General features: G+C 39.0%; 2 protein-coding genes across 2 annotated transcripts in view; one reads left to right on the top strand and one right to left on the bottom strand.

Moving 5' to 3' along the window:
• The first annotated feature begins 3609 nt into the window (after positions 1-3609).
• LOC117212176 lies at positions 3610-9193 on the top strand. The gene has a single exon (XM_033456711.1). The coding sequence runs from the start codon at positions 3643-3645 to the stop codon at positions 9055-9057; it is 5415 nt and encodes a 1804-aa protein (XP_033312602.1). The 5' UTR covers positions 3610-3642; the 3' UTR covers positions 9058-9193.
• Positions 9194-9798: 605 nt separating this feature from the next.
• Positions 9799-27296, bottom strand: part of LOC117212178 — a 42699-nt gene continuing 25201 nt past the window's right edge. The window contains 2 exon segments of the mRNA XM_033456725.1: positions 9799-16238; positions 22784-22853. Of these exon segments, the coding sequence (XP_033312616.1) occupies positions 15782-16238; positions 22784-22853 (527 nt within the window). The 3' untranslated portion in view covers positions 9799-15781.

The raw sequence follows: 27296 nt of genomic DNA, 5'->3' as shown, positions 1-27296 counted from the left end.
ACCAGATGTTGTCACGAATATGTGAAGATATTGAGATGTCGAATCGTGCAAAGAAAGTTTATGTTGTCACTAATGAATCTCTGAATAATAATAATTATAACAAAATGAAGTCTAACAAAGGTGTTTTCTAATAATTCGTTCTTTGTATGATTTCATTCTGTTCCTGCTTTTCTGGCATCTCGTAAACTCGCAACAATAATTCCTCACGATTCTTGCTCCCCTCTATTCGTTGGAGGATTCTTCGGCTTTATCGTAGTTCTCCTCCGAGATATAGATAGCACAAAAACGCTTTGAAATCTCTACTGAGCCATGTAGGGACGTAAACGAAGAACGTTTTAACGAATCTCAATTATCTGTATAAAGGCAGAGAAAATAATTGCACGATGGAAGAGTGATAGGAAATTATTCTTCGTCGTGATTGAAAGCGTTAAACTTGTGAAGTCTGTGAATAGTTTAAGTGATATTGCCGGCGATTTGTTGTCTTTTGCACACGCGATTTATTGTTAATGCTCGTGCAAAGATCTCGTTATCCGTTGCCTGAATTGTCAGCGTTCCAGTAACGCACGTTCGTAGTGCGTAACATCTTTCGAAGTGGATGCGAACAACCACACGTATGGCCGATGATCCTGTTTCTCGTTTCATAACTCTTTTTCCGTTTCGATGCGCGCGCGGTCGAACGAATTTGACGGTCGACCGACGAGAAGAAGAAGAACAAAAGAGAGAAAAAAGACATTTTGCGAAAAAAGAATAGTCAGAGTGAGATGAATTGAATAGAATTTATTGGCCCTTATATAATTAAGTCTCTTTCCGTCTGTGATGATAAACGAAAAAAAAAGAAAAGACATGAGTTGTCGTTGTGCTAGTTTACGATCGTGGAACGAGACATATTCGTGAAACGATTCGCATAACGTGCCCATTGCAGCCATTGATATTTCTCCTTAACCCTCTATGGTCTGCTTTATTTAAATGAAATTTATAGAATCTTCCGGTTCTCTAAGTCGTTTTACCAAATGTGGTGCTTTCTAAAATTACGATTGAGAAATTGATAGTAATGACATACAATGGACCGTAGGGGATTAAAACACTCGTATAGATGCGAGTATCGAATATACATATATATTTTAATAAGATTAAATGTGGTTCTTAGCGATACTTTTAAGTGACGCAATATTCTCGACGATGTTATTAAACTTGAAAAACAACAAGAAAAAAGAGAAAAAAAGAAAAAAAAAAGACAAAACGAATCGTTCAGGCATACATATATATTTTTGGACGTGTGCATAGGTATACACGGGCCATTGAAACGATTTATTACATAGAGACCACGTAGCGTGTAATTGTCAACAGAAATCTTAAACGCTGATTATCGTACGTGTGAACTATGCCTATTATATCTAAATACGTTTGCAAAATATCTCGTCGTTGTTCTTTTTTGGGCGGACATGCTTGGAAACTAATACATATGTACAGATAAATACTGATAATACATGAACGAAACTTGCATAGACTAAAGATACCACGAGTCTCTGATATTATGAGGAGAAAGCGATGTCAGTCCAAGTTAGAGCAGTAGAGTAACCGCGTCACGATCTGCCAGAAAGATATTAATAAGCGCAATCGAATCAGCCAAACAGAAAAAAAGTAAACGATTCATCGAGTGTATCACGTATTTACGCGCGTTATAATGTGCTCCATGATGCACGTGTTCGTAGATGCGTCTATACGTACGCAAACTCGGGTGAGGGGATACATGATGTTACACGCACACATGATAAGTGGGTAAATGTAAAAAGAAAAAGACAAAAGATGGTATATATGTATATGTACGTTTCTTGAGTGAATGGAAGGGAGTCAGGATAATTATAGAGAAAGTCTAAACTGTTGTATCAAAGAATGATGGGAGAGAAGGAGAAGATAGAAAGAAAGGAAAAAAAGAATTAAAGAAAGAAAAAAGAAAGAAAAAAAAGAAAGAAAGAAAGGGAGGAAGAAAGAAGCAGATACGAATATGCACGTACGCGTGCGCGAGCGCGAGCGAGCGACATACTGTGTATGTGCGTTTATATATGTATATACATATATATATATATATATCTATATTTTTACTGTGTAGATATTTTTTGGTAACTTGTTACAATAATCCTATTAGATCAGTTAAGCGTATACATATTATATATATATATATGTTGTAAATATAAAAAAAATTATAGTTGAAAAGAAAGCTTCTGCCCATGAATCGCGATCCGAATATTTCGATCGGGATTTAAACGAATCAAAATAACAATTTTGTTCATCGATCTAAGTGAAACATTTCTGATGACGATTAAATTATAGGCTTATTCAATGACTCGCGAATTTATTCGTGTTTCTTTCTCTGTCTCTCTCTGTGCCTGTATACAAAATATCAATACGAATCCTATTCTATTCGTGATTAATCAACGATTGATGATTATGGCTGATAAATATGTACAACCTTGGTTTCCGTTGTCGATGATCTATAGGTCGTATGTACATAACGAAAAAAAAAAGAATATATATATATATAAATATTATTATTGTCATAAGAATAATGATTATTATTATCATTATTACTATCATTATTATTAATTTTATTATTATTACTATTATGTCTTCAAGATTGTTCAATTGTGAAGGAGAACCGAGGACACTACGTCATTGCATGAATCCATGCAGCGTGTAACAATAAATACGAAAGCAAGTTGATCGATTTTACTTTGTACTTTATATTCTATATTTATAATATTTATTACGTTTTTTCATATGTTGATGTAATAAATTCCAGGTATATACTTTGCAACGGCCGCTTTTCTGCATCAATGACCTATAGTAAAGAAAAAAGAAATGAACAAATAATTCATTGATATACTCCAATTCGCTATTGATATATTTCGTTCGAATTTATAAACGCAAGCAAATAATTTTGTACCTTTTTTATAGTATGCGGAAGCTTCAAAGACTAGCAAATTTTATATTTGGAAATTTTTGGGTTTCATACGTTTTCTCACATTTTTATTTGTATTATATTATATGTTAAAATATTTCTCTATATTGTGTGTATTGTGCACCTGTTCTTAGAAAGAAGCAGTAAGGTGCTTGTCAGGTAAGTCGAACACAAATAATTTTATACCACAAGATATATATATATATATATACTGTTTCGTAACGAATAAAGTATCCTCGAGATTGTGAAGCGACTAAGAAGACTTATAATAAATTTTATAAGACAATAGATCCTTCTTTTTGTCGTCTCTTATTCCTTATCGATTGACTATCGATATCAATTCCGATTTTCATCCCTTTTTTCATTCACGTTCTTCGTGACAGCAATCTTTTTCAGATATGTATAAGGAAAATTTTCAAGTAAAAATTTACAAAAAACTTTCCACGTTCGTCGACTCATTCTGATTTGTTAAAGATGAATATTATTCGAAATTTATGCTAAAATTGGTCTTATATAAAGTAGTACTATCAGGCAAGTTACTCGTCATTTTCAATTTTCATCTCTTAATTATGTATTGGTTAGGAAAATTATCGTAGAAATTTCAACGAAATGCGAATATTATTTTAATAATAGAAAGAGAATTATTTTAATAAGCATTCCGATAAAATAAATTCAGAAACAACATGACGGACACGGCGGCAGAGAAGAAGGCAGGGATGAAGGGTGGACCGGGGACATCCGGCGAGGGTGACGCTCTTCCAAAAAAGAAAAAGCCAGCACGCTTCGATTTTGGCAGACGATGGCATAAATTCCGTGTTTTGACGCCGAACTCTGCGATCCTTCGTGGTTCTTACGCGATGAACGATCGCCACTTCAAATACAGAAGCCGTGGTCGTCAAGCTGCTCCAGCATCGATCGTAGCCATCGTCTATGGCCGTTTATTCGAGCCGAAAGAATGGGTGAAAGAATACGTAGACCAAGTGTTGGAATACGGAGACAAAGTGTTCCGTACCAGCGTAATGAGAAATCACGTAAAAGATAACGAATATATGAAAGCCAGTCTTGTCCATCCAGAATTCTACATTTCCAATTACAAAGTCTTAGTCTGCGTAGAAGAGACAGGAATTTATGGAAACTTGTTGAGTGAAGCTGTCGGTTGTCCGGACTTTGCGGATGGATTGCAAAAGTTCTTTCAGAATAATGACGCGGGAGTAATCACAGCTCAAGGAACATCTATGGCCATGTGGCGTCATCCTGAAATCGGTTTTTTATTCTTTGATCCAGCACCCTGTGACGAGGAAGGTGTTCACCATCCAGACGGTGTAGCCTGTGTCATGAGATTCAAATGTCTGAACGATATTCGCGATCATTTCCTCAAGAGTATGGACCAGAGATACGATTCCAGATATTGCATCGACAAGGTGACTGTGTTGAAGGTCACCGAAGTAGGTCGTGGATATATTGATCGTTTACCGAGCAGCTTGTACGTCGATAGAAGCGTTTTAAGAACTATCAATCCTGTCGACATCGATGAGAATAAAATGGACTGCACCAAACCGGTACCAAAGGGACAGAAGAAGCAGGTTGTTGTAGCAGCTAAGATTCATAGAGAACCTTTACAAATTACCATTTCGAACTACAGTATTGATAAGCGTTTTGCAACAGATCCTCTCGTAGATCAGAATAAATTTGATACTGGTTACAGTTACGAGGACATGCACGTGAACGTACCATCGACGTTTAGGGAGCTTCCGGGTTCTATGGCGATTCTCCACGGGCTGACTCACGAGCACAGTGAGATGTACAAAGGCAAAGGAGCTCAGAATGTAGCAAACTGTGTTCTGGCTATCGCCATGAAGAAGGTTCACCCGGTAAAAACGTGGTTAAGGCCAAAGTTAGACGAAATATTGGCTTTGGGCGATATTTTGTACGCCGAGGTGAAGTCTGCCAAGCCAATGATGAAAAACATGACTGCTCCTGATTTGAACGATATCAAAATCGAATTAGAAGGGAGAAAATTGGTTATAGACGTAGATTTGATCACGGTCACTGGAACGATCTCTTCCAAGATACCAACTGTGTTGAATCTGAGACAAGCTTTGGAAGAATTCTTTCTGGTTAATACAGAAGGAGTAATTGAATCTTCTTCCATGTCCGTGGCGATTTGGAGTCAAGATGATTGTTTCTATATGTTTGATCCTCGCCAGTGTGACGTGATTGGAGTTAGGATTCGAGAGGAAAAGGGTGGGAAAGGCGCCAAGGCTGAGAATTCTCAAAAGAAAAAGGGCAACTGTTGTGTGATAAGATTCCCTACTACCGACGCGTTGGCTGCTTTATTTTTGAAAAATTTGGAACAGGCGAAGAAAAACGATCGTTTTACCATCAGACATATTACAATTCCAGATGACGTTCCTGGAACCAGACCGTGGCACGATTTCCAGCCGGGAACGCCAGGAGAAACGTGGGTTCTTCAGGGAACTATATCAAACGACGACGAAGGCTTTGAGGACGAAAGTAGAGGAATTCAGGGACTGGCTATGCCAGTGATAGCTTTAGTTGCTGCTAGGGAAACACCGCCCGCGAAATGGACCAACGAGATCGTTGACACCGTAGTTAGAGAAGGAGACGCTTATTACAATTGGTGTAATCCGCTTATGGAAGTTGGTGAAGATGTTGAACGATATTTCTTCGTGCCAAATTTGAAGAAGAATCTGTACTTTAAAAATAGAAAGGTAAAAATCGATGTGGAAGAAGGAACTGTTGTTGGAGACTTGACTTCACCAGCCGATTCCGATGTTCCAAATTTGGTCTCAGCTTTGAACCAATTTTTCGAAGAGTATCAGTATGGAATCGTTGACGTGAAGAATATGAGCGTGGCCGTGTGGAAAGTTGAAGAAGAAGTAAAAGAAAAGGACGAAATGGTCCCACAGAACGTGTATTACTGTTTCGATCCTAATCCTCGAAACAAGCAGGGTTTATGGTTAATCGATGAAATGGAAGATGAAGAGAACGCAGCCTGTGTAATTCGAACTTTGGATCTGTCTGTTCTGGCGAGTATAATCGAAACGAATGCCGGCCAGGATTCAGAAACAAACAACGAATTCGCCATTCATAATATGAAAGTCGTTTCTATAGGTCAAGAAATGACCGAAGAAGAAGTTGAAGCAGACAAACAGATTCCAGTGAAGCCTGATTTGAACAATTATTTCAACATGGGTGACAATGGAGCTATCTTACTAGGGAGTTTTAATCAAGCTAACGAGGTGATGTTTAAAAGGCAAACTAGAGACAAACAGCAAGCTGGAAGTGCCTTGGCAACATTAGGAATGACCAAACTATATAATCCTCATTTATGGTACAGAGAAGTGGTGGACGATATTCTTAAAATAGGTGATAAGATTACTACAGACAATTTAGAGAATCTTCCAGAAGGAGCAGAGGAGGAAGAGACTCCAAGAACTTATCTTATCCCTAGTGAAATTAGCGAAGATTTCGCTGTTGGAGTGAATAGAATATACGTTAGCCTCGAAGAAGACACTGTTACTGGCAAGGTAACTGATCTACAGTCGCAATTGGAGACTTTCTTTGAAATGAACGCTATGGGAATATTTAGGCAAGATCACGTAATAATGCCTATTTGGAGAGAAGGCGAAGTATTCTTCACGATGGATCCTAAAGGAAGAGATACTCGAGGAGAGCCTCGCGAAAGAGACGGCACTGCTGCTGTAATGTGGTTCACTGACATAGAGTCACTCGCTAACGCAATTACAGCGGTTGCTACCGGTGAAGATTTCACTTTGGACGTGGTCAGCCTGGATAACGCATACGAGACACGCGTAGCTGAAGAAGAACGTCCAGCGAAGCCGAGTTCAGGAGACAATCCGTGGTATCATTTCCCTAAAATGACAGAAGGCGTATGGACCATCGATGGCACAATTGGTATGGACGATATGAAGTTCGAGAGAGTCAATCGAAACAACCAAACCGCTGCCATTGCTGTGATGGCCATTGTGTTTGCGAAAGTATATGAACCGAGATACTGGACGCAAGCTGTGCTCGATGAGGTTATAGTGACTGGAGATAAACTACACTCAAAATGTGTAGATAGACTTGGAGGGGGTACCATTCCAAGGATCAATGATATTATGACAGAGTTTTTCCTTTCGTCTCGTCGAATAAATTTAAGCATCAAAGACTGCGTCGAAGCTGGGAGTCTGACAGCCAAGCCACCTAAAGTTCAAGATTTAAAGACTGGGATAACTAACTTCTTCTCTAAGTACAAGTCAGGCGCGCTGACTATCAGTCCGAACAGAAATATTGCTCTTTGGAAATTCAACAACGATTACTATGCTTTGATACCAGATTGGACGACCACTTCAGACGAGACAGTACTAGTGAGACCCAAAGTGTTACGTTTTACTAACATTGCCACTCTTATAGAGTATCTTCAGAACTTCTTAGGAAGCGAAGGCGACTATGAAATGATTGCTATCGACGTGGTCAATTGGAACAAGCTTCCACCGTGGAAGTTCGACCCTAGTTCTGCTGTTCGTCCTTCGAATCTGCCACCTTTGAACGCTTACAGAAGAGTTCGTGGCGAAGCTCGAGCAATTTTAAGAGGAAGTTATCATCAAGGTGACGAGATCTTCCCTGAACAATTAAGAAACAAACAGGAAGCCGCGAATTGCGTCGTTGCTCTAGGGATGTCTGTAGTGAAGAACCCAGTCACTTGGACGAAGAAGACTATGGATGAAATTTTAGCCATGGGCATCAACGTTCACAGAGAAACGAAAAAAGCAAAGCCAACGATAATTCGTGTGAAACCGAAAGACATTATCAGAGTGTTCTACGTAGGAGTTAATATTTTGACAGCCGATATAGAGTCAGGAACAGTGGCTGGAATAGTCGCGATTCCTCCGCCGGATCCTGAGGACAAGAAGAAGAAGAAGGGAAAGCGAACGAGGCGAGCTAGAACTAGAAAAACCAGGAGTAGAAGACCTCAAAGGGTTCGAGCTCCACCTCCACCACCGATACTTCTCGAACAGGGTGTGCCTCTGTTCTTTGAGAAAAATCGTGCTGGAATCGTGGTGACTGATCGTGGAGCAGTGGCTATTTGGAAAGATATGGGCGTCTACTTTATGTACGATCCTCGTGCACGAAGCGATCAGGGTCTCCAAGATTTCTATGGTACCTCGTGCGTCATGTGGTTCGCTTGCTTAGAACCACTTTACGAGGTTTTATTCGCTAACATCGACGAACAGGAAAAGTATGGTCATTACGAGATCTGTAGAGTTATTATCAAGACCGCCATGATCGAACCTTTACCATGTCCAGCTGGTTTCAGACCATATTTCGACTGCACAGGCCCGCCAATTCCAGTAATTCCAATGGTAGGGGCGAAGAAGAATACTACGTTGGATGTGGAGACAGTTACAGAATATAATATCGTGGATGAAGAGCTCAGTGTTCTTCGTGGTACGTTGCACATGCATCATAGAATTTGGAGTACGGATACAAGAGGCTTCCAAAGTACAGCAATCGCTGCCGTGGCTATTGTGGTTGGTCTTCTTCACGTGCCATCTACCTGGACACCTGAATTAATCGACGCTATTTTGAGATACGGAGATTTATTACATTCGGACAGTGTACGAGCCACACTTTCAGGGAACAGGAACTTATCTCCCAGTGAATTGTTGACTGTCTTCATTGTTGGGGATTTTAGAGCTACGATACATATTCATAATCATACTACAGCTGGATTGCTGCATACCTTTGATTTGTCTGAGTCTTTGGCCATGTTCTTCCGATCGAATTGTGCTGGGATCCTTCATACAAATAATATGGCGGTCGCAGTGATGCAGCATTATGGCAAGTTTTATCTATTTGATCCTTGCGCCAGAGATGATCAGGGAAGGCCCAGTTTCGATGGTGCGGCCTGTGTGATGAAGTGTGAAAATATTATGAACATGGCCAAGGTGTTTGTAACTAATTGCAACTTGAAGACACCGAACGTGTACACTTTGAACGCTGTGAATGTGCTGAGCTTGTACTTTTTCTCAGACGCAAAGACCCAATGTCCGCCCAAGTGTATTCAATGATGAGAATTACCTATTTTTGTCCTGTTTTTGGTTTTAAATGGGAAATTTGTTTAGCTATATCGTAATAAAGGTTCAGTCTTCTGTTCTTCACATTCATGTTTGGAATATGTTTTGAATAAATCGGATTGATTATTAATCCTTTACATTCGTAAAACATTTTATTAAGTTCTCTTTTATTTATTAATTCGATAATTTTATAAATTGAACACATTTATAAAATTCATATTTATGGTCCAAAAAAAAAAAAAAAAAAAAAATATCGTGCTATGGTAGCTAACAACGATGAGGTATTCTTTGAAGAAAAACAAGGATTTTCGGAAGACTAGTACTTTTTATTTAATTTTCATTCCATTCTTTGCTTCTTCTTTCCTGGTTTTCCACCAACTGTTCAATAATATAATCGAAAACGAAGTTTCATCGCAGTTCAATGCGAGCATCGGTCTAGAGAAACCGGTACGTCTCGCTTATCCTTGAAACTCCAAGATAGAACCGATAATTTCTCTAGAATCGTATCAAAGTTGTATCCCGTTACGTGTTAAACCGTTCTTTGTCCAAAAAATCAATCAAGCCGTGTAATGTCATTTCAAAACCACTTTCGATCAGAAACACGATTAGTATGTAATTACATACTTGGAAACATTTTCCCAAGCGAGACACTTGCGTCTTTAGCAGCCACACTGACTTGGACGCGAAGAACGGGCAAGCAAAGGTGAAAACAGACAATAAATCGACGCGGTCGACAACATTCTCAAATTGCTAATTTTATTTATAGGTTTCTTTATGACACAAATCACTTTTAGCATCTACAATGAGTAGGAGTACAGGCTATACGAGAATGAATTTGATACAGATCACTTATTTAGTGTAAATACAATGTATCCTCTTCAATTACACGCTATATAAACTAGATACTTAGAAAACACTGTACAACGCAGCTGAGAACTGTCGGTGATACTTTACAATATGTTACAAGCACTCCTTGAAGCGAGACGAGCCTAACCGCGCCTGAACTTTCTTCCTTTTCCTCGCCATGAAAAAGAAGAAACACGATTCATAATCGCTAGCAGTTAGGGCGTTCCCGAGTGACTTTTCGTATGACGTTTCTCACGTGGTCTGTAGGCCGTGTTTACAAGCGGATCCCGGAAGCTATTCCACATTTATCACGCTCCTATCTACCATTCTTTCGTTTCACGAACACGTTCTCTCCATCTCCTCCTTATTTTTTTCTTAAAATGTTACCTATGAGGAATAGCTTCCTCGTCCCTGACCACTCGTGGGGGTCACGACGGACCCTCGTGACGTCGTCTCGTTCCTCGCAAAGTGAATTAACGCCGAGTTTCGCGGGCAGAATTCGAATGAACGACAGACTCGCGGGTTTTGATTCGATAAAAATAATCGTCCTGACTGTCCACCCGTTTTTCCCATCGATTCGCCTGTTTACCACGAGTAAAACTGACTTCTAATTGCGCACAATGTATTCATGGTAGATCTTTTTCGATAGATTATTTATGGTATCACCATAGAGAGAACGAATAAACGGATCATGGAACGAATGCGCGGTAGTCAGGACGATATTATGGACAATGTGTCGCGGTTACAAGTGTAATTCTCTCGTCGTTCAACGAGGAAATGCGTTTAAATGCTTTTCTATCTGCCGTTGAAAACGAGCGTCTACACGTTCATGGATGATCTCTGCCCCCGTAACTCGGTTTTTCGCGCACACCAGTCATCGTCTCATGCACACACGCACGCATACATACACGCGATATACACACGGAATAATACATCACACGGATTAACGAGTCTTTTTCTTTGTGGCTAACGTCTGTCAGTACAATCGGTAGTCCTTTTCTTGCTCGCTCGATAGCTTTCTCTCTTTCTTTCTTTCTCGCGATCGTTCCGTGAACCGCTGGTCGTCCTTGCCCGTACTTGTTCGTTTGAAGCCTCGTCCGCTCGATCGTATCTCGATCCGCGATTCAAACCGTTTTCTAGCTGTCGATTCTATTGTTCTCTTAGCCTCCAAGTATGTTCGACATAAATATTGAATTCTTTTTTTTTTTGACAAAATTGAAAATCCGAAGATCATTCCTTTCATTCCATAGGATTGAAATATTGAAACTTAATACTCAAAGAATATAAATTACAAGATATCTCTGTTTCTGAAAATTGAATACAAGATCTCTATGTTTTGAGGATAGTACAACTCTTTGCGATCGAAATTTATGACATCTCTAGGGAAGCATGCGTTTGACTGTCTTGGTTATTCGTACGTAATACGGTAAGCTTTTGTCATTTATTGCGATCAAATTTGAGAATTTATTTGAGAATTTGAAAACTATTCAGTGAGAAGAGAAATTGCGCGAACATACGTCTACATTTTTCAACACTTATTTCATTTACGTATCGTCATGTACAAACGCAATATATTTATCGCAACCACTACTTTTTAATTTCCAGTTTAAAATGAGAAACGGCAATCGATCTTCACTGTCCGGTTTCAGCACGAACCAGCTATATAGAGATTTAATCGGTAAATATCATCGACAGAGATTCGTGTTCAAAATCTCACGATGGTTCGTCGAACTATGCAAAACCTTGGATCAGCCTCTAGGAATATTAGACAGTATTTATCAATTTACAGAGCACGGTAGCCGAGGATCGTGGCTGGATCTCGAAGAATTTTCATGATTCGTGACGCTAGAATGTAAGGATCGCGTGCAGAGGCGTTCGCGATCGAGTGGGAACGAGGCAATGAAGGGAGAGAAGAAATCGGTGGCCGAGGTAAAAACACGGCAAAAGAACCAAGAGGCGCAGACCCGTGGTGAACGCAGAAACAACCGTTTCGTACACGACTGACAGAGGCTTCTAGAGGTTCGAAAACGGATCGTAAATCGTAAAAAAGTATTGTATTATCGTTATAATATTGGCATGATGTCGTTATGGCACGTTTCAAGTTTAAATGTTCGGTCGACGCGTATTACAAGCTTTTTATCTTACGTTCTCGCTATACAGGCATTAATTGTGGTCGCTTCAGTCAAGATTTTTATCGAGAAGAAAAACGTGGAAATAGAGAAGAACATATACATGTATAAAAAAAAAAAAAAAAGAAGAAACAAAATGAGGTACAGTGAAGAAAGGAAAAGAAAGAAAGGAAAAATGTTCCTTTTAACGTTGCTTTTCGTTTTACGCATACGTACACACACATACACTTTCATTCTCTCTCTCTCTGTCGCGCACTTTTTCTTATTTTCCTTTTAAAACATACGCTCGCGAGACTTCGACATAACGCATCTCTTTTTTTTCTTCCTCGTCTACGTCTTCTTTCTCTTCTTCTTCTTCTTCTTCTTCTTCGTCTTCTTCATCGTTACAGTCCTCCATTGCACATTCCCATTAGACGTAACAAATGCACCTTTAAACAAACGTATCTATATCTTATGTACATAAGAGCTGCACCGCTAATGAAAACGCACGAGAGAAAAAAAGGGGAAAAAGAAACAAATGTTCGATAGTTTTCCGGGAGTGCAATTTCTCTCTTATTCGGCGCGTGCTTCATTTCTTCGTTTCATCCTTTTCGTTTTTATCTCGTCACATCTGATTTTCTTCTTACATTTTTATCTAAACTGCTTTTATAAGAAATATGAAAGAGATTACACCGAGGATTCGATATTTCCAGGCTACATGGTATACGATAAAGAGAACAATGGAAATATCTTTGAATAGCTTCCGGAGATTAATAATTTCGCAGAATTGTTGATTAATTTATTGAAACTGAATCAAGGTTGTTCAAATTAAAATAACATTTAAAATGTTGATTGTAAAGTTGAACGAACAGAAAAGGGATCTTTAATTCATGATCATTGTAAATAAAACCAAATCACAACCAGCTTTATCGAAAAGATAAAAGTAAAAAAAAAGGAGACCTATGAAAACGCAAACGTAACATTGTGCAACGGTCAGCCTCTTTCTCTTGCACACGAATAACGATGATCGTCGGTGAATCTCGATTACAATACGGAAAAGTACAGAAACGAAATGACGATATAAAACGAGAAATACAAACATGTCGTCGCTATGTGTGCAGAGACGTATATAAAATTCACGAATCGGTTCGCGCCATTATTTCACAGTAACAAGGATTCAAAGAGAAACGCAAAAGCCCGATTAAAAGAAAGAAGAAAAAAAAGGAATAATACAGAAAAAATATTTGAAAACACGAAAAAAAGAAAAACGGTCGCTCGATCGGCTAAAATATTTTTCTTTCTCTTTTAATCGTTCCGCTATACAACAACAATGGACATCGCCGCTTAATTACACATAAAAACAACACGTCATTAAAATAATGAGGCAAAAGAAAGCACAGCGGAAACTCATCGTTCCAACCATCCGGATGAACAAACATTTAATCATACCATAATCACAATCATTAAATAATATCGATGAATTTTCGTAATTTCCATTGTCCATGTATTTAGAAATTTTCTAAACAAACTTTTCTTTAATAGAACGCTTCCTCTTCTATGCAAGAATAGATCGGAGAAAGATCTTCGATCTCTGTCCATTTGAAAATTAAAAAGTGGGAGACAAGAAAGGAAATAAACGAAAATAAAAAAAAAAAAGAAATAAAATTATAATTTGCTTTTTACAGAAAATTTTCTTCGTTCCAATGAGGTATGTCGCGAAGAATCAAGTTTGATTAATTCTGTAATTTCCTACGGAGGCGACGCGACTCCTGGCGCGGAAGATCATAAGACAAAAATCAAGAAAAGAAAGATAAAATAAAAAGAAAAAACGAATATAAGCGAAGAGTAAGAGGAACGGATTGGTCAGGGGAAGAAGCGAACGCGCGAAGAAACGATCTTCGCTCGATCAGGACGACGCTTGATAAATAATGCAACGCGTCTGCGTGTATCTTTGTCCCCTTCTGGCTCGATCGTGAACGATCGTGAACGATCAAAGAGGAACGGAGACGAGCACAAGGCTACCCTCGGACACGTTTTAATGGAAGCTCTGGTTCACGCGTTCGACGCCAGAACAGTCTCATAGTTATTGTCTTGGTCGATTAACAGCTCTAAAGCACGCGCTGGCTTGTGCTCGGCTTTGTTCGCTCGTAATCTTTCATTTCTTTATATACTTTTATCTTTCCGTATAATTTAGTTCCTTGAATTTAATATTATTCTAACAGGAACGTAAATATAGAAGATTGATATTGTTATCGAAAAGCGAAACAGATCGTTCACGAAGGAGAATCTTCGTTTAATTGTCGAGTTGAGTTAAGACTCCTGAGACTTTTTAAAGTACTCTAAATAATTGATTATCATTATTATGCAATGGAGATCGACCGAGAAAAGTAAATTAGAGAATCATACGTAGACGAATTCAATTTTCCACCTGCCAATCCACAAGAAACTATAAAAAGGGATGGTTGGACCGGAAAAGAATGGAGTGAAGTATTCATAGATTTATATATATATAAAAAAAAAGAAAAAGAAAAAAGGGGGAACTTAAAAGATGAACGATTTCCCGGTTAAAAATAAGGAAAGAAAAGAGATCTTACACGCTAATCAATCGCACAGTGTGTGTGTGTATAGACTTTTAAAAAAATAACAAATTACATACAGAAGAATAGGTATTTTGATACCGTGAGGTTGAATAAAATCAATGATGAGAAAACTGTCCCGCTCTCTTGACTCATCATCATCATCTATTCCTCTTGTTCTCTTCTCTTACTGTTCTTCGTCATCCTTTCATCGTACTTTCATTCTACCTTGCATACGCGATACATACATATCTTCAAACTTCCCTTTCGTTCTTTCTTGCTCGCTCGTTTAACCTTTAGTTATACGTCTGCGGTATAATTATTTTATAGAATATAGTACCTGGCACAGGAACATGACCTCTCAGTCATTGGCATCACAACGTAACAAGGACTACAAGCTGTGTCACGCGCACTTTTATCGCCACCCTGTATTCTCCTTTCACGCATATCTCACTCCTTTTTTCTCTCGCACCCGTTCATACATACCAATCCTCTGATCCATTCTGCCTCTTTCTACTCTTTGAAACACGCTAGCAATCTCTCTCTCTCTCTCGCTCTCTCTCTCGCTCTCTCTCTCTCTCTCTCGAGTGGGTGACTACAGCCAGACACTTGGTCCTGAGTATTTCTGTATCGTATTTTTCTCAAAATTCTCAATCGTTTGTTCGCATTGTCCGTCAGTTCGTTCACACCATCATCGTTACACATGTAAACGTCTCACATTGCCCAGTTTCCATGGAACTGGGTGAAGCCCCGGGCGAACGAACATCTCGAGGCTGAACGCTATTCCCCAGAAAAAGCTCCAGCTTCCTCCCTGTCGCCGATCAAACCATCCTTTCTCCATCATCGAAGACGATCCTCCTCCAACCTGACACTCCTCCGCTTCGACTTGCAACCTCCTATCCGATCAGGCCAAGTACAAAGCGCACCTTCTCTAAACACCTCCGACATCCTTCGTAACCTGGATTCTTGTTTGCCGAGGATCCCAACGAAGAAAACCATCGGAGGTGATCTCGATAAGAGGCAGCACCCCGCCGCTTTCTCCGTGCTCGTGCTCGCCCAGATCGCGACAGTAATAATCGTCCACATCGTCCAGCACCTCGTTTGTTCAACACGTACACGGACCCTGTTGTCGAGGACACACGCAATGACGGTGCCAGCAACAGACTTGTCACGTGGTTCCGGCCGGGGCTACGTAACACTGATCGCCGGGTTGGACGTGCCCGACGGCGCCGACACCACTTCACTCTTTATACACTGTCCGGTCAGTTGGTTCACGCTAAGGGGATTGTTGATATCGTGGGGATTGGTACCGACCGGGTTACGGTGCGGCGGCGGCGGTTGCGCCGGCTGATTGTGCGTCTGGCTGCTATGGTTGGACAGAGGCGGTGGCGGCACCGGGGGCGTCAAGGGGCAGGGACACGGGCTGGCTAGGCTCGAGGGCGACGGTAACACCAGTGACGGGCTAGCCAGACTAGACAACGCAGACAAACCCCCGGGACTGCTCAGAGACTCGTCATCTTCGGGAGTGCCTGCCTCCCCCACGCTGCCAAGGTTGTCCTCTGAATGATCGTCCTCGCCTTCGCCGTCCGCTTCGCCGTCGCCGTCTCCTCCCTCCCCCATGTATCTGATACATTTCTTCTTACGTCTGCGAACAAGCAGTCGGAGATTAGTTTTACGTGTTCTGCAAGCTTTTCTGGGGTGGGCGGTGGTGTGGTTATACGTAAAATAAAGGTAGCTTCGAAGGTTGCTCGATTTTTGTGTTTGGTTAGTTGTTGGTTTTTAAATTTCTCCGTTTTGTCTGTTTAGATGAATGGGTTTCTTTCTTTGTTGTCGCAGCGACGTTCGAAGCTTACCATGGAAGGTTACATCCAATATTATTATACCAACTAAAAGAACATGCGTCACTCGTGGTCGTAGCAGGACTAACCGCGCAGGCATCTCGATTACTGGCGTTCGATGAGATATCTCTTTATCTCTTCCTTTCGCTTGGATTTTTATAGAAGTTTAAATTTTGCGATTCGGCTCTTAACGCCTTGGAAAGCTTGCAATTTTTAACGCGTTCGTTGCCGAGTCTTCGGCATGATGTGTCACGAAAATGCGTCACGAATTTCTCAAGTTACAGAAAAATGAATATGCTCGGCAAAGAGCGTATTCGAAATTAAAAGCATTGCTTTGTAGACAACTGACTAGCTAGTTATTCCACAAATAATACTATTTTAAACAACACGTTGACCGAGATCTCTGCGCGGCCAGCATTGATAATTGATTGTTCGACACGGAATCACTCGCTGCAAATGCCATGCTCAAAAAGTTCAGACACGTAACAAGCAAATAACTGTGGTGTAATAAATGTATACGTGAAAAACGAAAGTCTCAACAAAAAAAATTCAATTGCCAAATGGGCATAAGGGTAGGGCAAGGTGGGGTTGTCGGGAAGGGGGATGAGAACGCAGTTTTAATCCGCAGGCGAGAACTACGTGTCCCGAGCAGCGTTGTAACGCTGTTTTCTATGGCGTCGTCTAGAAATCGATCACGGAATCAAGCTTGCAAAAGAAAAAAAAAAAAAAAAGATAGCTCACGGGATGATCTACTCTCTTTCTCTTGTATCTTTTTCACACTTTTCCCGAAGAAGAAATCGCGAAAGTGCCCGCGTGAATCGATGTGATCAATGTTACGTGGAACTTGGAACTTTCATCAACGAAATGGCACGCTCTCTTCCTCTCTTTCTCGATCGATCATAGCAAAATCTTTTCCCTTTGGCCTTCCTTTTTCTTTATTCCGTTTCATATCGAAGAAAATCAACGGAAATGAAAATGGAAACGAACAGAAAGAAAAAAGAGAGACGATAACCGGTTCTAAGTATTATTTCAATCGCGAGAAATCTTTTCTTTCTTTTTTTCCACACATTGATTTTTACATTATTTGAATTATTAATCGCGATTTATAAGTACGAAACGAAAAGGACATATTATGTATCTTTATCTATTTTGCTACTGCAAAGTTCCCGAAAAGTGAGCCCGACCGACCTCGTGTGCTAACTGCATCGCAGTCGAGACATTTATCGCTCTGCCATTGGCTCTCATTATTCATCTCTTAGCCAGTTAATTCTTTTTTTCTTTCGTGTGTTCATTATGTGAACGATAATCACGGTTGTTGGGGCAGGACGTCAACTGTACGCAGGCACGACTGGATTCAAAAAGCGTTAGAGATCGAACCTCTCTACATTTCGATCGTTATTCACCCGTACTATCATCCAGCTGCTTAATTAAACAAATAATTTAATTTTCTGGATAAGGAATTTCAAGTAAAATTTGTTATCTCGATCGTTCACTAAAGAATAAGCCTTCCGCTTATACGACTTTAGCTATTCTGTCTCTATGTTTCTTGTATCTTCGCTTCGTGCTGGCTTCAGCCTACGTATTGTTTCAAAGACCATTTGAAAGAAAGTTGAAGCACGTGGCAAGTGGTCTTGAGCGGCCAATTAATTTTGAGCGAACAATAGGAAGAATGTAGTGTGTTCTAAAAAAGAAGATCCAAAACTTTAAAACTTTTCATGCTATGTATATGCGTTAAAGTTTTTAAGATATTTAGTTTTTTTATTGTCACATTTAATATTTTTATTATGTCAGCTATGTAATAAATTTTCAGATGAACAGAAAAGCAGAAAAATATAATTTCAATGAAGTTCGATACATCGATACATTAATTCTAACTTCAGAAACAGGACAGGAGCGGAAATAAAAACTCTAAAATTTTCTTGATAATTCTACCGTTAAATGGACACAGATCACAGTTTTTTCATTTTATTCGCTTTTCTAATTTGCTTAAATCCTTCTTAATTCCAAATATTCTTCCGGCTTGGATGCGTCAATGCACCGTGTTTATTTTTGAATTGAATAAAAAAGTTGTTTTTCCAATACAAAGAGATAACAGCTGGATGTAGAAGCACGTACCGAGAGTAAAACACGTTCGAACTCCAATCCAAGTTTCTACGAAGCGAAAGAGATCGCGCCGTAAATTCGAGATCATAGTACGAGCTTGCTCGAGACTTGGTCTGATCACCGAGCGTCCCGTTCTACTGAAGGGGACAGACGGCGGCCGCCTCGAGTCGGATAACGACGCGGCTGTGACACGATTATTTAAAATGCAACAATTATAATATCTTACGACATTACATAAAATAAACAGCAGATGAAAACTAAAATAAAACAGAGAGAACAAAAAACGTCAAAGGTAAAGAAACAAATATTACAAAAAATCGAGAAAACAGGAGATAAAAATTGGAATAAGACGAAACCATGTGTATAATACGTACTAGTAAACGAAAATGACCAAAAAAAAAAAAAAAAATAAATTAAAAAACGAAGAAGATCCAACACATCCGTTACCAACACATTAATTGACGTAATAATTACCGTACACGAACTGTCATGCCATTAAAATCAGATTTATAATAAATATAAGTAATATATATATACATATATATATATATATATTATATGTATGTATATTGTATACTTCTCTATAGCCAAACGTTCCGAACCGAACAACATAACAATTAAACGAAAAGAATGTTTGTTGTAAACAGAGAATAATAATAATATATATTTTGGTTACACGTAGTGGACGTACGTAACAACGTATATATTTATATATATAAACACAGACGGTATATATATATAATATATACATATAGATGTATTATATGTATTACAGACCAGCCATGCTAAGGGCAACACTGAGTAAAGTCCAACTAAACGAGGGTAAATCAAATGTAACAATAATAAGCTGCAAAGAGCCACAACAATGAGAAACAATGCGAGCATTAGAGCTTAGCTGCGCCGCTCACTATGCCAGCCAGCCAGCTCGTGTTCAACACTTGTCACCCTTTCCTTTCTCTCTACCCAATAAATCCAAAAATTATTATATATTCAAATTGCTAGTGTACACAGAAAAGATGAATTACCCGAGTACAAATTGGGAGATAAAACAACTAAAAAGAAATACGTCAAAAATAGTAGTACATTCAATAACGACAGTACACTCTGTAAAAAGTATCTGTAAACTACGATACTACTATAGTTTTTATTCTCTATTCTACTTTTTTTATTTCTTTTTCTTTTTCCTTTTTTAATTTTGTGTTTCCACATTTTTGGATTATTTCACACAACTTTTTCGGGCAACGAGGAGAGTTGGCTGAGCATAGCGAGGGCCAGCTACGCCCATAGGTTTAAGTCGGGACTGACCACTGTTTAAGAAGAAGTGTTGCAGTAGAAGGGAGGCGATAGGCTTGACTAGAGATTAACATAAGTGGGTTCTTGCTGAGGCGAGGAGGCATTGGAGGCAGTGTTGGTGTTTGGAGGGGCAGACGCTGCCCCTACTGTCCCTCCACCGCCTCCAGCCCCGACCCCTGCCCCCGCGCTACTTCCCACACCGTGATGGATTATGCTCGCGTGGATGCCCATCCCCGCTCCATGCTCCACTGGGCTGCCAAAACCAACCACCAGCCATTAAAGGGGCGCTCGTCGTCGCATCGACGTTATCACTTTAATCCCACCTTAATCCCACACCGTATCGTCGTCACCCACACGCATCGGCCCGAGTCCGTCGACACGCGAGAAACCTGTCTGCGCGAGCGGACTCGCGGCTTACTCGCTCTTTTTTCTTTTTCTTTTTCTGTTCTTTTCTCTTTTTTTTTTCTTTTTTTCCGTTCTTTTAACCCTGTTTTTCCTCGCGATTTACACGCTTTTCCGTTTTACACGCTTGTACGATTAATTATCAAACTATTGGACCGCGAATAACACGATGGATGATCGGACGATTGTTTCCTGTTCGAGGTACCAGAATTCTTGTAACTTTTTGATGTACTTTGGTATTTGTTTATTGGCGAATTTGGTAAATTTAAAGCGATAAATTACTGATAAATTCGTATAAAGTTGGATTACTTTGGCGCCTCGAGGGATAATCATCCGTAAAGAATGGAATATTTGTCTGACGCGAAACGAGGCGAACGTGTCAGCGATTCTGGTCTATCTGATCAGAAAATATGTCTCCCAAGTTGGTCCATGCTTATGAAGCTTCCACTAGGCCGCCACTGTGTCGAAGATGCTCTCGACGATGTACTCTATAGGTATGTGTGTTAAAAATATTTTGTGGTTTGATAGCTACAGTGGAGACGAACAATACCATGATCGAATGGAATGTCCGAGAGCCAAGTGCTGTTTGACAAAACTACAATTTTTATTTCATTTCTATACGTCTGTTATAATATGAAGATGATACAGGAAAAACATGACAAGCCCAAATTTGCTTGATTCTATATTTCTTTACCAAGTTTTATACAAAACCAACGATATAATTGATGTTATAGCCAGACTGGATTTTTTTGCATCTATAGGAAATTTGGAGGTGGAAAAATGCGTAGAAAGCACATGGTATACAGAATCGTATAAAATATCTAAACTATAGTATCCGTTACGATATCTGGTAGAGAAAATCTTTCTGTTTCTTTAATTATACTCGTAAAAAATATGAATTTACAGTCCAGTTATAACTATCCATGTGTTTAAAATATACGCAAGAAGTACAAACTAAAAATTACATTTACACAAAAGGTTACTCTTACAAAACCAGGAAAATATCTGACGTATCATGTTTTCCCTTTTGATGTTTATATAATTTTTGATTGAACACGATTTGATCAGCATGAGGAAAAATTGCAACTGCAATCGTAAAAAACAGTGGTTGGGATTCGTCATCGCCCCTTTAATGAGGTCCATGAGATTCACAAACCCAGCCGGCAGTTGGGGCGTTTGGGCGCACTGTGCGATTACGTACAGTGAGAACGGAAGTTATAGTGGCGCTAAAACGGGTGGCTCGTGATGCCGCAATAAACTACAGTGTGGTATCTAGTAGAGATATTTACAAGCAAAGTACAAGTGGACGACGTCGATTTTCGAATCGATCCAGCAGCGTGCGAGAAAAACATTTCTTTCTTTTTCTCTTTTTTTTTTTTTTTCATCTTTATACGCCTTTTCAATCTCTTCGATTCTTCTCTATATTCTATCATCATTATAAGTTTCTCTTTCTTTTTGGAAGACACATTTTCTGACGGTCGCTTTTAGTTCGTTCTCTTTTTCTCTTTGCATTCTTTCCTTTTATCTCACCGAGAAAATGACGGACAAGCTAGATTTTCATCGCGAGGACTCGAATACTTATTTTTCATCTGATTCGTACCTCAAGCGATCAGAGTCGCATCACTTTCGTTTTCTTTTTTGAAATTTTATATTCGCGGCGAAACTTGGACTTTTTTTATTCTGATTATTTTCATCTTTTCTTTTTTCAAGTTCCACGATAACATGTGGATGACGGAACGGAGTAGAAGACGATAACAGTAAGAAGTGGTGATAATCGAGAGATACTAGTTTTCGTGCCCGGGTTGCAAGTCTCGAACGGCGAACGTGATGGCCCGCGATTTGTCAACTTGTATTTTACATCTTTTCCCGGCTACTCCGTGCTACCTGCACGAGTATCTTCTATCTTCGAACCTCAACGTCTCATCTAATTTCTCCAATTATTAATTTATACGAATTAATTTGATGCCTTTTAAAATAAATCTCAATTTACAGAATATACGAGCAAAAGGTAATTGAAAATTTCATATAAAATGTCATTGGAATTGGAATTTTCATAGAACTTCATATACCAAACATCTTCGGATTAAAGATATTTCAATTTAAAATACTCGCTTGAAATAGATATTATAAATTCAAAGGTACCGAATTCATTTACATATCTAATCGTTCTTAAATAAGATTCATTTTACGCCGTTGTAGAAATGTCATACAACGGTATCACGAATATTTGAATAATTTTCGAAAACGACTTGAAAGAAGATGTATCGGAAATTTCTCAAAACATTCCACGGAAGATACTCGTGCACGGTAGCCAAGTATTTCGTCGTATCGTTCACCATCATTCACCGCATAGAAAGAAAAGTAACTTCCTCTAGTGTTCACACTACTATGAAACCGAGATGTGAGACTTCTAGTTCCTTCTCAACACTTCTCAAGATCGAATACGTATGTACACACGACCGGAACAGCGTGCGCAGCTTGTCGACATGACGTTATATAAATTCTCCTCTCAAGAAGCAACGAGTTCAAAACCCTCTACACGATGCACACGTACCTGCACGGCTTGCACCACTGGCTTTGCTGGTCTAATCCGTACCTGGCGCGACACTTCTTCATGTTGTTACCTAGAAAATGCGAAACGTGCACCGATTAGCTGACTGTACAGCATCTTCGGCTGTGAACAAGGGCTGGGGTGGCGTTTATTCCTTATTTTTCTTTTCTTTCTTGTTTTCTTTTCTTTTCTATGTCACGTATAACATACATATATATATATATATATATATACATATAAATATATATATATATATATAAAAAGAGAGAGAGAGAGACAGAGAGAGAGAGATGGATCATCGAATTTCCCTCGTTTTATCGAACGGATGACGGTAATTGACAGAACGATCGTCTACAATCGTTTTGCGAATTAATTGTAAGACAATTTTCAAGAGCAAAGAGTTTGCTTGATTGGAAAAAATTGAAAAATTAGCAACGGTCATTCTCGTAATTCTACGAATATTGTACGTAATATTCTCTTTGCAAAGTGCGAAATGGCTCGTTACCGATGCAACGATGTAAACTTGTTGAGAATACGGAACGAATTCAACGTTTGTCAACTAGTCATGCGTGCAACAGAACGATCGCGACCAATTGAGCTTTACTCGTTCGAAGTTTCGTGACTTTCTGCAGAATCGAGAGAAAGTCGAGGTTACTTAGAATCGGAAGGTGATTTGAAATTGCGAGTTCAAGCTCAAATGGTCCAGAAATTTGACAATATACCAGTGAGGCAGGACCTTCCCGGAAGACATTAATATTTTTTGATATTATTGTTGATTTATGCATACTGCGATTCATAAGTCACCAGACACTTGATAGGCTGATTAATAAATTACTAGAATGAGAGGTGAATTCTGAATGGACTGAGAATCACAGTGACGTAGTTCGTTACCATTTCTCGTAACACAGTATTTTGTATTTATGGTTATAAAATGTTGAACGCACTGTTTGAAATTCTGAAGACGTGTCTCGGTATTGGAAATTCTAATGAAATATTTTAATTCTTTGCTGATTATGAAATTAAGCGGACGATGTTTTTGAAATAATTCAAATTCTTCAGACTCTGTCTTGCGTCATTATGATTCTCAGTCTATCGATTATTAGTCGTTTACAATAAAAGATCTACTATGTTTCTAAGATCTTAAGAATAGACAAATCTCCGGTGACTCATATGCGTTGATTCTCGATCTACACGAGAAATCTTGAATTACTTCAACTTCGAACATTGTAGTCTTCGAAGAAGGACTCTGCGAATCGATAAAAAAAAATTGAAAAAAAAATAAAAAAGAGATATTTTGTCAAGCTGAGTAAAAATAGCATGCAGCGTAAAAACGTTAAAAACGGCGTAAAAAACACGATCAAAGATCATATCTACTCAATTAATGTCGTGATATCTGTATTAAAACGCAAGCTCTAGACAATAAATATTAAAGATGAATGTAAAAAACGAAGTTTAAGAAAAAAATTAGAAAATACATGAAAAAAAAGATAAAGAAAAAACGTTCGAGCGCTTGAACGTCGTGAACGAAACAACTCGTATGTAAGGGTCGAGAATAATTGAGTGATTGCTTAGAGGTGACCATAGAAAGAATCAAAACGAAGAAAAAAAAGGCGGGCAATGGGTCAACGAAGTACAATCTTAATACAAAAAAAAAAAAAAAAGAAAAAAGAGATTAAAATTAGAGAAAAAATTAACAGGGGTCGACAGGCAATGTTGAAACGATCAAAGGTGATGGCGAGCGAAAAAAATGAAGAAGGGGTAAAGGTGTGAATCGAAACTAGCGTATCAAAGATGAAAAAGTAACGGAGAAGGGAAGGAAGAAGAAGAAGAAGAAGAAGAAGAAAAGTGAGAACTGTGGAAGAAAAAGAAGAAGAAAAAGAAGATATACAGGAAAAAGACAAGAGCGCAAGAAAGAGGGTAGAGGCGGAAGAAAAGGAAGGAGAAAGAAGTGGAAGAAAAATAAAAAAAAGAAAAGAAAGAAAAAAGATAGGTGAACACAGAGAGACTGAGTGAAAATTAAAAACGCTTAGGATTGTCTGATTGCGGAGTATAGGTCCCTGTAAAAATGCAAGATGGCCAGCGTCCCCAAAGTTGTATACGTAATTAATAATTAATAAATGCTGTGTCATGTGCGTGTACGTGTGTACTGAATGCGCTCGTGTCCCATTTACTTTTTCGTTCCCGTTATATACTTGACAGAGCAATATATATAATGGAAATCTGTCGAACACCATGTTGGCACGCACGTGCGCATGCGTACGTGCACGCCCGCTCGCGCGAGTGTTGATCATTCATTACTATATATTCTTTTTTTTTTTTTCTATTTTTCTCGAACATTATATATTTTCTCTTATTATTCTCTTTCTTTTTGCATCTTTTTTTTTCTAATTCTCTTCCATCTATTTTTGTATGTATATATAATTTTTTTTCTCTATATGTTTCGTTCGTTATTTAAGACAAAAAGGAACTAAAAAATATATTACGAAAGACCATATACAATAATAGATATAAGTTACATATACATATATATGTATATATGAAGGTATATATGCGTGTGCATGTATATAATATAGTAATAATTATAATTAATATATAATCGTATATATATATACATATATGTAGAATATGTATTATATATAATATATATATATATCGACCCAAAACCCCAAGACGGGGGGAAAACATGCAACATAATGTAGTGTAGCAATAAGAATGTATATAATAATTATATAATAGTATAATGTAATAATGAGGGGGTGGGGGGCTGTTGAAAAAGGGGAGGGGGAATATATTTCAATAAATTTCTGTAGCTGTGTTGGTAGTATGTAGTAAGTAGTAAGTAATAGTAGTAATAGTAGTAAGTAGTAGTAGTTGTAGTTGTTGTTGCGTTCGTGGGGCGGGGGGAGCTTGTAAGAATGTGTGGAGTGAGGCATGTGGGTACCTCCAGGATCACTGTTTGTGTCTTGTTTGCGCTTCCTCTTCTTAGTTCGGTTGGTATTTGCGCGGGAAGACCAGTCAGGGTACAGCTGCATGTGCAACTGTCTCTCCCGTCGCGCCAACTCATAATACTTGGCCTGTTCCTCTCGCCCTAGCGCGTGCCACTACCGAGAGAGAACCAAACACTATTTGTAATTGTGCATGAACCGTGGGCTAAACAATTATTTTTAATCAAGAAGAAAAAAAAAAGAGATTCACTAATGCTACTACCGCCACCCTAATTTGCATCTTTCGTTTGTATTTTTTTTCCTTTTTTGTTTAAACTGTTCGCTTATATGTCTTTTGCATCATTTCTTTTAGTGAAATAATAAAAAATCTCGTTTATCTCGTTCGTATGCGCTTTGTATATAGTATATTACGTATGCTCGTTCGACGCATCGTCGCCATTATTTTGCTCGAGCATAGATTCAGTAACACTGGGGTCCCTACTTTCCGTTTAAAGTGCTAGAAGAACAGCCTAGATTCTCCCCTCCCCCTCGCTTGTATCGCTACTCATCGTATCGTTACTTTTAGCGTGAAGAACTTTGACGATACAGGGTGTCTGATAGAGAGAATCGCCGATACGGCGAATACGGTGGATTTGTTCGCGAGTACACGCGGGTCCAGCGAAACTGAGGATTCTTGGCTGGTCTATACACTGAAAAAGTGCCACTATATATATAATCACACGTTACACTACACGAGCATAACTACTCAAAGCGATAAACACACGAAACAATTCTTATCTTAAAAAGAAATTGTAATTTCCTTTCCGCTTTCAAAGCGAAACCATTCCTCCTTTAGAACTAGACATTTCAAGCTCACTTCTTTCCCTTTTTCCAGTGTATTCATATCCTCCTCCACTCAACGTCCTTCAGAGGAGTCGATAGAAAGGATATTACGATCACAAAACGTGTTCACTTACCGTTCACGATCGTAGAAAAAAAAAATTTCAAATCGTTCGAAAGAATAGTAGAGAGATAAATAGTTGAAAGGACGTCGAGGATCAGCATAGAGTTCTCGCTGGACCAAAAATTCACTCTTATCGCAACACGTCTCGATGGGCCAATAAGGAAAACACTGCGGTCCCGTTCGAAATGATCGTGAAGAGAAAATCGATCGAGAATCGGATTCCTCCCCGGGGCTCTACCAGACATCCCATACCTAAGGCTCCTCGCATCATCATCGTACGTCATCGCTCTCGTTCGAATTAATCACAGTCGATCTATGTTCGTTCGTTCAACGACATTTCTTCCATCTATATTTTTTCCATTTTTTTTCTCACATTCTTTTTTTCTTTTGTCTCTCCGTGAACGGATACCGCTTTAGGGAGTTTGGCCAGATACACAAAAAAAAAGAATCTGCGTTAATGATCGGTCGCATGCCGCGAGACTCCGTTCTTTCCCTGTTTGCTGCGCCGCCGCGCATACAATTGATTCGGCCGCATATGAATCCGCCAAGAAAAATTCCGCCCCCCAACAGACAATCCAATGTGAACCCAATAATATGCAATATATAATCGAGTCGAAAAAAAAGAACG

The sequence above is a fragment of the Bombus bifarius genome, unplaced genomic scaffold, assembly GCF_011952205.1.
Source record: "Bombus bifarius isolate JDL3187 unplaced genomic scaffold, Bbif_JDL3187 scf7180000008285, whole genome shotgun sequence".
NCBI classification, from domain to species: Eukaryota; Metazoa; Arthropoda; class Insecta; order Hymenoptera; family Apidae; genus Bombus; species Bombus bifarius.
The sequence above is the reverse complement of the archived record's forward strand: the minus strand, read 5'-3'. Positions and strand labels throughout refer to the sequence as shown.

What these genes read in the sequence shown, in the direction of transcription:
- LOC117212176 (XM_033456711.1), top strand. Translation starts at nt 3,643, where the DNA reads ATGACGGACACGGCGGCAGAGAAGAAGGCAGGGATGAAGGGTGGACCG.